This window comes from Pteropus vampyrus, unplaced genomic scaffold, assembly GCF_000151845.1.
Source record: "Pteropus vampyrus isolate Shadow unplaced genomic scaffold, Pvam_2.0 Scaffold335, whole genome shotgun sequence".
Taxonomy (NCBI): Eukaryota; Metazoa; Chordata; class Mammalia; order Chiroptera; family Pteropodidae; genus Pteropus; species Pteropus vampyrus.
In genome coordinates, this window is record NW_011889116.1 from 497,308 (window position 1) to 511,291 (window position 13,984).

A 13,984-nucleotide genomic window follows, 5' to 3' on the forward strand; every position below is an offset into this window, starting at 1 on the left:
GTGAAGAATGGGGTTCTTTCAGTGATTTATCATGAAGTTTAAAATGTTTATTTCTAAACCCAATTTAGATCCTGCTCTTCTTATACCAGTATAGTCACCAGAAGTGTTGTTTACGTCCTCTCTATAGTATGAACAAGAAGTTACCACCAAATAACTTATTAAAAATGCTGTGTAAGCTTAAGGGTCAAAAGCCAAAATATGAGCACAAAGGGCTCAGTGCCCCTCAAGGACACTACTGTTTCATGAGCCTTTCACTCAGAATCCTTCCCTATCTTAAATGCAATATTAAACCAGAAGCAAGAAAGTGCTTTTTCTGAATGTAGTTCTTTTACCAGTTTTTATTTCAAATGTGGGATATGATGGGTTAATATTTGTACTCTTGGCCACCTTCAAATCTTATAATATTTTTTAATCTATCTACTGACTTTAAAGACATACACATACCATAGAACAACATTGTCCTTTATTTGCAATGCAATAAAAATATTTTCGAATGCTGTGTTTTTTACCTTGAGTATTTTCTGAGACTACAGCCTCCAGCTTAATCCTTAATGCTTGACAATGTATGCATGTAACTCAAAGTGTTATTATTGCCTCCAGCTAGTTTTATGTCATCTAGTTTGTCTTTTGCTCCACTCCTTTGATAGTATTATCAGGACCAATTGTAAATCTTCCAGATGCATTTCCTTGCAAAAGGACAAATCTGAAAAGGCTTGTATTTTTCCCTCTTTCAGGACTACTTATATTAAAGGAGTTCCTCTTTCTTTTTTTCATGAAACTGAGCTTCCTTAATCAGAGATGGACCAAACAGACTGTAAACCCTACCAGCCTCTGTCAAAAGTCAAGCATGAAATGGATCTAGCCTATACTAGTTCTTCCGATGAGAGTGAAGATGGAAGAAAACCAGGACAGTCATACAACTCCAGAGAAACTCTGCATGAGTATAACCAAGAGCTGAGGATGAATTACAATAGCCAGAGTAGGAAGAGGAAAGAAGCAGAAAAATCTACTCAAGGTATGTTTTTATTGGATTTTTGCAACCCATACTATTTCTCATTAGAGAATGCTTGTGTGCATCAACTTATATTTCAAAAACAAATTTACTGATGTTAACTGATTAATAATCCACACTACTTACATATGCTTAGTGAATCTGTTTCATATGCCAATCCAACTGAGTTTGTAGGTCACATGTGCTTTTCACGTATTATGCATGAATTTGGAAGCAGCAATCCTCTTATCAGAGCATTCAAAATTTGTCTAATCCTACAAATAGCCATTTATAGCCTGAAGGATAAATAATTTATAATAAGATGAAAAGTAAATAGCTAAGTGCTTTTCAAGCCATTGCCTATATGGGACAAAAGCCTCCAATAAATATTTGACTTCTAAAAGAGGTCCAGAAAGTCTGTCCACAGAATGCTGAAACCTTGTGCAGCACAGTCTGAAGGGAAAGTAAGAATTTGTTGGAACCCTTCCTGCCACAGCCATAATGTGGAGCATATCCTTTGGTCTGTCAATTATAGATTGACAAGAAAGTTTCTAATAAATAGAAAACAGGTCAATAGAAATATCATTTCCTTATTTATTTTCAATTGATAGATAATCAGTATTAGACACTTTTAATTACATAGAAAAAGATACTGACATTGGCACACACTACCTTTTTTTAATAGGTAAATGCTGAGATGAAAAAAATAGATTTGATTATCTAGATCAGTGGTTCTCACTGTGTGGACCCCGGATCATCAGTAGAGCAAAACCAGTGAACTTGTTAGAAATGCAAATTCTCAGACCCTACCCCAGTCTCCTTGAGTCAGAAACCCTGAGGGTGGGGCGTAACTATCTGGTTTAGGGATTTCTGATGGTGACTCAAGTTTGAGGACTATTGCTCTATCCCTTTGAAATCTCTTTACTCAGTTGGCTTCAATGATCACATTTATTTGGTTGATTTACAAATATTTATCTTCATCCCTATCCTCTTTCCTGAACTAGCTGTAAATTTCCCATTACTTGCTGGACATTTCCAAATGAATAACCTACTGGCAACTCTAAATCAATATATTGAAAATGAAGCAATTGTCTTAGCATCCTAATTCCACTCCTCTTCCTTAGAATGCAGCATCTGTTAATGGTGCTGCCCTTCTCTCCAGCTATCCAAATGTACTTTCTGTATCTAATCAGTTGCCTCTTCCAGCAGATTTAACCTCTGCATGTCTCAAATCCATCTTTTCATCTCCATTATCATTATCACTACTCTAATTATATCTGACATAGACTGTTATTTGTTTCCTAACTGATCTCCTTGGACACCCCTTCATCCCTCTTCAATCCCATTGCTGTCTTGTTACCTCTTTTTTGGAATGTCTTTTACTGCCTCTCCATTATCTATATTCAACTACCTTGAAGGCCTAACTTACCAGCATCTTTACCATACAGCTATTGTTGTACTACCTTATCTGGCACCATCCCTACTCCATTGTAAAGGTAATCTCTTCTTCCTTGAACTTGAAGCATACTTTCTTTGTTCCCATTTCTACTTTTTATTACATTTGTATATTATCTCCTAGATTGTACACTCAATGAAGATGGGGATCATGTTTATTTATTAATTTCTATTTTCTATAATACTTTGCATATAATAAATGCTATAATTTTTTTTATTTAAGGAACATATTGCCATCAACTGAAACATAAGTACTTATGCATTGAAAACTGCTTTTTAAATAATGACATTGGCACAGTTTACCTTTTTTAAGAATAAATCAATGCTGAGATAAAAAGAAAAGGGATTTGATTATCTAGATCAGTGGTTCTCAAAGTGTAACCTGGGCCAGCAGCAGAAGCATCACCCACAAATTTGTTAGAAATTCAAATTCTCAGGTGCCACCCTAGACCACGTAAAAATGTAGTTATTACAAGTGAAAACTACTGTATTCTAATGAGTATTGGAATTTTGCAGTAGAAAAACTTTAAATTGAGTTAAAGATTTAGTCATGCTAACATTCAAATATAAAGTAAATGTCTATGTTATTAACTATATTACTCATTTTTAGCTCAACATAATTGGTAAAAGTTTTATATGTGTTTTTTTTTTCCCAAGCAATTCATTTTAATCTTCCCTATCAATTAAGCTAAAGACAGTGTAAACTTGCTACAAAATAATTTTATTCTTCTCTCTAACTGGCAATTGGGAAATGTTTTCCTATAGGAATTTTTTGGGGGCTCTTTTATGCTTCAGAAATGTGTAGTTCCCATTAAAATATTTCTCTATACAAGTTTGTCTTTACAGAATATGAACTTATAGTTGTGAGTTGTGGGTTATAGGATTGGAGTGTAGAGTGCTTGGTTTAATATATTTTGAGTTTAAATAAGAATACATTTGTAGTGAGAGTTCTAAAAATATAAACAATTTTTTATTGAGCCAGTATAAAGAGCTGGCAGTCTCAGATTTTGTTTCTGTGTATTGTGATCAAAATGAATTTTGGGATGAGAGAAGTTTGTTTTCTATGATGCCATCCTAACTCCCTTTTCCATAACCTACAATTACTCCATAAGTAATATTTAGTACTTGCTATGTGTCAGACCTTGATTCGGATGCTGGGGATGGGGATAACTATGATAGTTTCTGCTTATAGGAAATTAATGATGTGGTAGAGAACATAGACATCAAATAAATCACTGTAATTAAATGTAATAAGTACTTTTACAGACAAATAAAGGGCTGTAGAAGAACACAAGGAATCAGGGTCTTATAGAAAGGTAATATTTGATCTAGGTCTTAAAATGTGAGTAAGACTTTACTAGAAAAAGGACATTCCAAGAGGGTTGATTAGCAGGTACAAAAGCATAAAGCTGTAAAAAGACCTGGAATGGTGAAAATTTTAATATGACTAGAGTAAGGTACATTGGATCCAGATCATGAAAAGTCTTGCATGCTCGATCTAGGAGTTCTTTTTATCCTTTAAGCATTAAAAATACTTTTAAGTGATGGAGAATTTAATGATGAATTATATTTTTTTATAATGAGATGTGTAAAAGAGAATTGTAGATGTGTTTGCAGCAATGTAGAATATTTATTCAGTTGGGGAAAATTGGATAAAGGGAGACAATCTGTGAAGGTACTGAATCAACCCAGGCTAAGAATGGTGGTGATTGTTTAAACTCTAGTTATATCAGTGGAGGTGGAGAAACATATTCAAGAAATATTAGTGTGGTAGAGTTGATAAAACTTGATAATTGATTACTTGTCAAGGTTAAAAGAGATAACAGAGTGAAAGATGACTAAATTTCAAGTTTGGGAAACTAGGAGGATGGAGATCTATTTACCAAGAGAAGGAAAATAGGAAAAGGAGGGGGTTTGGAAGGAAAGAAAAAAAAATTATTTCTGGATATGTTAAGTTTAAGATGTTGGGGGGGGCATCCAAGTGGATTGTCCATTAAGCAGTTGAAAATCTGTGTGTCTAGAGTTCAGGAAACATCTGGACTGTTTATATAAACAGATCTGAGTTCATTAGTGTCTTATAATAGGAGATACCTAGGGATGGATGAGATTACCCAGGGAGAATGTGTAGATAAAAGGATAAAAAGGATAAAAATGATTTCCTTAATTGGGTATGAGGCTAGGAAAAAAAAACAAGGACAAAAAGCTGAATCTATCATCTATGTATTGATATAAATGCTCTTTCAACCTTTTAAAAGCTTTCAGCTAGCACCATTCTTCAGTGCTATGAATTATATATATTAAAGTATAAAGATCCAGGAGGTGAAAGACTAGAAACTCAGATTTTATCTGCCAATGACTTGCTGATTTTTAGAGATACTTAAGAGGGAAAATATGTACCTCTTTGGGAGAGAAATGAATTATCCTACATTAGGCAAAACTGTGGGCCCAATGAACATCTTTTTTGTAAGGTCTAGAATTCCCTTTGTTGTTTTACTTCACATATTTACTACCAATGAATACAAGAAAATGTTCTTAATTTTCACATACATATGTCAGTGTTAGCATCCTGAATCAACCTAGCTAGAGGTGAGTCTGACTCATTATTTTTAAGGAATAAAATTATCAGAATATCGTTCAGTGTTAAGTCAAGAAGGAAGAAAGCAAACATGTTGATTGGGCACCTACTATAGTAACAGACACTGTACTAGAAGCCTTTCAAGCTTACTAGCTGTGCAACCTTAAGCAAGTCAGTGCAACACTCTGAGCCTGTTTCTCATCTGCAAAATTGGTTTCATCATCATCAATATAATAATAATAATAATAATAATAATAATAATAATAAATCTTGAATGGTACCTACTCTGTTCCAGGACTCTTCTAAGTGCTTTACATTTGTTCCTCATGAGCACCTTATGAGGTGTGAGATATTATCCCCAGTTTACAGATAAGGTAACAGAAACTCAGAGAAAAATAACTTGGCAGAGTTTCTGCAGCTAAGAAGTGGTGAGAGTTGGATTAGAAATCAAGTCTATGGCTTCAAAGTTCCCATTGTTCACCATGCTACACTGCCTCCCATATTATATTCTGAGGTTGTGATAAGGCTTAATTGTGATCGTAAGTGTGAAAGTGTTTAGCGACTCTATAAATGTTAGTTTCTCTTCATCTCCTTCCCAACAACCTTGCCAGCCTCTTTATGTTCCAAGGTGATTTAGAAAGTGTTTCCTTTCTGATTATCTTTAGAAAAAAGACAGAGATATGCTATATAATTTATAATGAAGTATTCCTGAGCCTGGTTGTTAGTTTCCACTTTTTAGAGAAATTAATGTGTCATCCAATTCAGGACTTGTTTTGGGAAAATATTAATAAAAAGAAATACTTGATTCCATCTGATAGTATCTTCATATTCTTACCTTTATTTGCCAAGAAAGCAGTCCCGCTCATGTACACACAGAACGCTGGATGCTAAAACTGATTTTTGTTATTTTCCAAAATATTTTAAATTAAGGGATGAACACTAATCTAATATTATTCACAATTCTTTACTAACAGAATGAATAAACCCTAGGCAAGCTCATTTTATGTAATTTTAGCAGGTGTCCAATAGCAGTGGTAGATTTCCTGGAGGCATACAGGCTAGTGATTGTTCCCAAGCAGCCTCACTTCCAAGGGAGGCTTCAATTAACTAAGAAATTAGTATAAGACAAATGAAAAAAATAAATATTTGGACATATAAACAAAAAGTGAGGTACAAAGTGCTAAAGGATAATAATCTTTGTACCTCACAAAAAGTGAGGTACAAAGATGCTAAAGGATAATAATTTTAGTTATGAGAATTGCCCTATAATTTTTTTTATAATAAATAAGGTTAGTTCTGACTATAGGCATTTAACTGAAAAGTAATTATGAATGAAAAGTCATCCGTGCCTAAAAAGGAGGTATGGTGAGGACCTATTACAAATCCCATGAGATCTTGGACTCCTGAGATACTATGGCTGACACTAATATTTTGTTTCTTCCTTCTTAACCTGCTCTTTGTTGCTTCTCTTTTTCCTAACATGGTTTTTGTTTGGTTGTTTTCTTCTTTATATACTATAACCTAGGCCTAAATCTCTCATTATTGCCATCTAATGGAAGAAATTTAAAATTGCCAATTTGTATTTACCAAAATGACTTGGAAGCAAAGCTTATCTGCCATCCATCTTTTATTTAGTGTCAAGTGTATTTGACGTACTTTGCTAGGTGGATGAAGTTCAGCTTGAAATAAATGGACACACATGACTATTATTGTCCCTCTCTTTGCCCCAGGCTAATAAACCACTTCATTTCGTAGCAGAAGCTGCTCAAATGGCTTTGTCATTTGTAGGTTCAAGGAGTAGATAGAAGCCCAACTTTGAAAGCACATTTCTTGATTCTTGTTTCAAGCATTTAACAGTTGTATAAACTATTGTTTGCTTATATCTAAACAGTTTGGATAACAGTTCCTACAAAAATCTTGAAAGAACTTTTAATCTCAGGGTCTGCATTTATGTAGTAAAGATCACAGATGGCAAGTTCAATGTAATATAGCAAGGCCTTTAAAATGAAAATTTCAACAGAATTTGATTATCTATAATGAATTTTGTGCTGTGAGCATGTTATGCTTCTAGTTGTCACAAGTATCTAGCATGATAATAATGGCTGCCCAGAAATAACTTAGACTATAAAATAAAACTAAGTTACTTAGCAACGACTTCAATTGGCTCATGTCTTTCAGCCAGTACCATTTGTTAATAAAAAGTTATATAGCATATAAAACTTGTGCCACTGCTCTTGTCTCAAGGCAGACATCCCTAATCAAACATGGTCTGTTTTCTTGTTGTGACCAGCTCAGCCTCACCAACACAGGATTCTATGCAAGCATTATTAATCAATTAGAGTCAGGAAAAGAGATGAAATCCATTTCTTATCTGTGGCCTATTTGTCTTTGTCAAGTTCTGCGTTAAAATTCAAAGATATATAGATGAATAGGAAGCACTCTTTGCCCTCAAAAAATTCAAACTACAGTTGGGAAGGCAGATATAAACCAGCAACAGTGATGCAATATGATTGACATTATAATAGTGATATTTGTAAAGTACTATGGGAGTCTAGAAGTTAGAACCATGTACTCTGCTTAGGGAATGATAACAATGATTATAAGAAAAATATCTAACATTTATTAATCACCACATACTGAGTAAGGCACTTTAGATGGATTATGTTATTTAATCTTTCCAACAATTCTTTGAGGCTGGAATCATTATTATTCCTGTTTTACAGATTAGTAAAGTGAGGTACAAAGATGCTAAGTAATTTGCCCAATAATATAGAAGTAGTAAGTAATAAGACTGGGATTGGATTCCAGGCAGTCTGACTTTAGAGTCCACTGCCAGAACTACTATACAAAGGTAGACGACTCATCAGGAAGATGCGATTGATGTTGTCAAACACTTCAGAATAAAAATATAGAATGAAAATTGACAAAAGGTAGTCAAATAGTCAGTTTAGAAGGTCATTGATGTCTTTAGACCAGAGATTCTCTACTTTGGCTGGATATTAAAATTACCTGGAGAATTTCACAAATCCCAGAGCCAAGACCGCTCCTCAGACCAATTAAATCAGAATTTTGAGGGGTAGGACCCAGACATTTTAAAAATCTTTTCAGAGGATTCCAATGTGCTTCCAAGACAGGAATCTACTACCTTAGAGAAAACAGTTTCAATAATCTTAGAGAAAGAAACCAAATCATAAGGATTTGAAGAGTGAATGCAAGTGAATATAATGACTGGGATAAGGCTCTGTTGGAGAACGTTTCGGGATCTCAGATGGAAGGAAGGGCTTTGAAAGGGTTCAGTGCTTCCTCAGAGACAGGAATTAAGTTCCGAAATGGCAAAAGTTGAAGTTCACATCTTGATGATCTCAATTTTCTTGGATAAAGAAGAGAAAAGATTATCTACTGAAAGTGTGGTTTGGGTCACGAGCCTTGGATGAGTAATGAGAGAGATTTTTGACTAGGCCAAGGTGGAGTTATGCATACAGATCTGGAGCTCAGGTGAGGTGGGACTAACGATGGAGATGTGGGAATATTAATGACAATTACTATGATTGACAAATATGATATATCAGATACTCTGCCGAGGGACTACACATATAGTTTTTCTTTAGTCCTTATGTTATCAGTAAGGCTTCCAGTCAACAGTAAGCTATTAGTAATTAAATTTTGAGGGAGTTAAAAGTTATACATAGACTTTCGACTGCACGGGGGTGGGGGGATCAGCACCCCTAACATCCGTGTTCTTTAAGAGTCAACTGTATACCTTTTTTACTTTTCATAGAAAAATATTGGATAGTTTTAGTGTTGATGCTTTGTTTGAAAGGTTTGTAGTCTTTACTGCATCATAAAAAACAAGTTTCAATAAAATGATTATGCAATTAAGTATAAGTTCAAAACCTTTTACAGTTAACAACAGTTAGCCTAAAATTCATTGACAAAAAGCTTTTTAAAATGTATGCCCCTGTTTATTCCATGCCTTAGTTTGTAGATTCCAATTTAGATGTGGAATTGGTTTAAGGCTTTATGTGTTATGCAAGAAGATGTTATTCTGATCGGTTACATCCACTTTTATTCTACTAGACTATAGGCATAGAAGCCATTGAAGAGTGGCCTTAATGTAGAAATAAAGAACCTGAAAGCTTGGAGGTGGATTTGTATTGTTAAATATTTGTCTCATTCTTATCAATACCAACTGCAACCAATGAGCGGAAAGAGAGATATTCCAATTAAATGAGATATTCTATTATTTAGATTTCTGTTAATGATACTGTGCTGATAAAATGACCTAAAATGTATATTTGTAGCTTATTTGCGCATATTTATATATCGTGGAATTAAAATTTTTCTTTTCAATATAAAGTTTAGAGCCTATTTTGTTAGAATTATGCCTTTATAACAACACTGTGAAGGGCCATCATCCTCAGATTTGAAATCTTACATGACATCCAGATTTTGCAAGTTACCATTTCAATAGACTAAACAGCTCTCATAAGTCATTTTCTTGATCACACAGTAGAACTTTTGCTAAAATAACACTTTAAATAAAGCTTTAAAAGGGAACAGTTAAGCAGTTTTTTATTACTCAGGTTCCAAACCAAAGTTCAAAGCACTTAAAATTGAATAACAAGGCTGCCAAGGACCATTAGAGAATTCACCTTCAAATAGGACCTCAGCAAACCTACCCCTATACAAATTACATGAAATTTGATTCTATTTCAGTCCTATCACCAAGCTTTGGTGATAATGTGGTGTGTTGATTTTTCCCTTCCTACTGTATCATACCACTTCAAAGTTTTCATTCTGTGTAACTTTAAGTCTCATCAGAATTCAAGTTAGTAATCATTATTTTCCAGAGGAAACATACAATAAGTATTGTTGATCATTGATTTTGAAGTCATGAGGGAATTTCTACTATTTTCTAGTATTTGATAATGTCTACTGCTAAGTATATCTTCCCAAAATTTCACAGGAAGCACTTTAATCCTCTTACCTCTTGTCCTGTCCTTGGAGATCATGGAGTATAACCAGACACCATTAACCAGTAACTGGACACATTTATATAGTGCAGTATTTTGCACAAACTGGGCCAGATATTTAACAGATATGAATAAATTGAATTAAAAAAAATGCTTCTCTTTGTTTTGATGTGTTTGTTGATGAATTATTCTGGGTGGTATAATAGAAAGAATACCGAACTAACAGCAATATGAGTTCAAATCGACCTTTTACCTAATAGCCTAGTGCAGTGTCATCTCAGAATAAGTGCTTAGTAAATATTTCCTGAAAAAAGTACGAATCAAATTGAATGGATGAAGCCTTGGGCACCCTCTCCTCTGTAACCCTCTCACGTGGTTCCTCTCACCTTCCAAACTTCCTCAAACATGACTCTTCTGAGGCCACTGTTTTAAAGCCTATTCTTCCCTGTCTCACATTCCATAAACCTCAGTACCCACTGCAGCACTAAAACTCCTTACCTTTATGTTAAAAACCAACAAATGTCAATCAATCAAACAACAATAACAAAAATCCCTGCTCTTTTGTGGCATATGCCATCCAGCTATACTATTTTATCAGCCTTATATGTATAGCCCTTCATTTCTTTAATGTTTTTGGACCTGATAAATTTCTTCCTATTGATTCCAAATGTTGATATAACCCTGGGTTCCTTTGTACCAGATTTTATTGTGTGGCTGATCCATTGCAATAAACCTCTCTTTCCCTCTTCACCTGCCTAGGTCCTTCTCAGCCTTCAAATCTCCATCTAGACATTGTCTGCTGTTGAAAGCCTTCCTTGATCCTGTGTACTCTTGACTGGATGTCCTTCCTATGTGCTCCTATAGCCCTCTGTACATACTCCTACCATAGCACCAATCACCCTTAATGGTAATTAACTGTTAATTTTTTTTGTTTCTCCAACTGAGCTGTAAACTTCTTGAGAGAAGAGAGTATGTACTTTTTACTCTTAAAAACTCCATCGCAGAGTAAGTACTCAAAAATATTTTTTTCTTTTAATAAGATAACTTGTACAAGGTCTGTTTCCTCTTATGTAAAGTGAAGATAGTATTCACTGTGGTACAGAGGATTAACTGAGATTATATACATAAATACTTCTGAAAACTGCTAGGACACACATATTATTCCCAATTGTCAAATACTCTCAAAGTGCTTTCAACTCACAGAATGCCAGTTACAGCTATTTTAAGAGAGTGATTTCCTGCTCATTATTAGGATCTAGGAAATTGTGTCACTAGAAATAACATGAAAATGAATGAAGTGGAACTTAATGCATGGGAATAAGAGAACATCCCATGTCCACAACCAGTCTGATTTCATTGAAGATTCTATTACTTGCTCTGTGCTTAACTATATGGATGAGCAATAGTGGAAACAGGCTTAACAAACTTTTTAGTCCTGTCATAGTGACTATAGTTGTAGACGTTCAATTAAGCTACTGTATAAAACCAGAGAAAGGTTTTAAGTTTAAATCTTCTTGAGAATGTCTCTACTAAAAATGACATGATTAATGCCAGATAATAAAAATTTTAAATCCTAAGTGAATATATTGATGAAAATCAAATTTCTAACACCCATCTCTTTCAGTACTACAGTCATACACATTAACCAATTGGACTAGAAAACTCTTAACTTTTCTAACATCTGCTCAAATCATCATGGCTTTTGTTACACTTTAGGTCTTGGAAGAATCTATCCATAGTAGTTCAGCATTAGAACATGTACTCCCTGTAATACTGGCTGATGGTATTGACCTGAATGATGGAGTTTTAACGACCCTTCATCAGTTTATCCTGTCAGATTTATCATCGCCTTTTATTGCCTTCATGCCACAAACCCATTTGAAAGGTTTTATGATCAACCTCATTTAAGTTACTAACATTATACACCCATATTTATTCAAAATTCCGTACCTACTAATGTGTCTGTTATGTTAGGAAAGCTCAGAAACTTAAAAAAAAATGGAACAAATTAATCCAAACATTTTACTTCATGGTAGTATATAGGAGGCACATTCTATTGAAGTTGTTTGAATAAATGGAAATATTTCTCTTCAGTTTATTATCCTGATAGCCTTCCCAACTAAGCATCCACTGAATTATTTTACAATTTTTTTCTACTGAGAGTGAGAATGGGAGAGTTTCTAATCTTCTAGAGGATTTTTTTTCTTCCTTGAAAGGTTATGATAACTAGAATTTGTAGCTCATAAAAAGCCCAAATCAATATTGCCATTGATTTAATCCACATAAGAGGATTAACTTCATAGGTGACTTCTGAACAGCTGAAACAAAACAAAAATCAGTCTCTGGTGAGTTCTCAAGTTTAAAATAAAGTTAAAAGCTGGTTCAGAAAAATGCTTCCAGACTAACAAAGACAGCAGGGTGGGATCTTATAAACAATTATATTTCAGTAAATATATCCTCATGGTTTCTTTTTTAATTGAGATTTAGAGAAGGAGGTTAATTTTTCCAAGATGACATATCTAGTAAGTAGCCCAGCTGAGATTTGATCTTATGTCTGCTGGACACTAGAGACCATGCTTTTAATCTATATAAAATTATAGTTGTTGTTCAAATGGATCTTAAATGGAAGATGATGGTCTTTACCTAGTATTAGAAATATCTGTGTGGTTTTCCTAGGTATAGAGAAATACCCTGAGTCTTCTGCACTTTTATGTCGGGAATCCACTGTTATTAACATCAGGCCAATATCATTTGCAAGATGGCTGTGCAAGACTAGAATGTATGACATGGCCATGAGAGAGTGTTCTTTTCTTTGTCAGGCTAGATACCTAGGATGAAGATCAAAGTGTTGACCTTATTCTAACATTATGCACTAAGTACCTAAATTAACTGAGCCAGAGGTAATTTACTCATTGATAACCAATTTATTCCAAGGACTTCAGTTTAACAGCCTTCTTCTTCTGTAACTCACACCCTCTGACTTCTGTTTTCTCCTTCCTTTGACCTCAGTAAAATGGTCTATCAATTGTAGACTATTGACAGGTGATTTTCAGTATCTTGTCGCTTCATGGTTTTCTTTATTTCATCCTCTACTAATAAATATAGGAAATCCAACATTTAGATTAACAATTTTTCTAATGTTTAAGTCTGAGAGTTCCTCGATGTTCTTAGCAAATGCTCTTGTCAATATCACCAAGGCCTCTACGTTGCTAAATTCAGTGGTCAGTTCTTAGTTCTCATGTTGACCTTTTAGCAGCATTTAACACCATTGATCACTCCTTCCATTTCACTTGATTTTCAGGATATCATATTCTTCTGAGTCTCCTCCTATCCCATTGACCATTCTTTTAAACCTATGATTCTTTGTTGGATCCTTCTCATCTTCCCAGCCATGAAACATTGAAGGGCCTTAGGACCTCTTATCTTTGATACACTTATTCCCTTGGTCACATCATCCCATCTCATTATGTTAATACCATTTATATGCTGAAAAACAATTTACATCTCCAGCTTGGATCTGTCCTCTCGAATTCAGATTCATATATCTACCTATTACTCATCTCCACTTGGATGGCTGATAAATATCTCAAACTTAACATATTAGTGTCATACACCTCTTGTTCTCCAGCTAACATCCTCTTATCCTACCTTTTTATTCCAGCTATTGCTGCAGTTACCAGCTGTTTGCATAGATACACTAACAACACTACTTCTCAGCTACATTAGGTATCTCTCATGTCCTGCCTTTTCTGCTACCTCTGTGTGGAACGTGTGTAGCAACACATCAACTATTCTGAGGCACTCGCAAACCTAAGTGTGAGAGAATTAATACACTATGGGAGAACTCTTGACCTATAAGAAAGAGAAAGCCAGTCACAAAAGCCTCCCTTTTCTAAGTTCAAGCAGACAATCTTCTAGGCATTGTATAAGCTCCTCAGAGGGTCCCCATTAAGATTAAGATTCAGTTGCTGATAGCTGTGACCAGCTCAA

General features: G+C 34.6%; 1 protein-coding gene across 3 annotated transcripts in view; it reads left to right on the forward strand.

The window, feature by feature from the left end:
* The first annotated feature begins 739 nt into the window (after positions 1–739).
* Positions 740–13,984, forward strand: part of TENM1 (teneurin transmembrane protein 1) — a 745,224-nt gene continuing 731,979 nt past the window's right edge. For 2 of the 3 annotated variants that reach the window (XM_011378218.2, XM_011378219.2), the window contains exon 1: positions 740–1,015. In XM_011378218.2, the coding sequence (XP_011376520.1) occupies positions 799–1,015 (217 nt within the window). In that variant the 5' untranslated portion in view covers positions 740–798. The remainder of the gene's footprint in view (positions 1,016–13,984) is intronic. The other variant, XM_011378220.2, reaches the window with a different exon arrangement.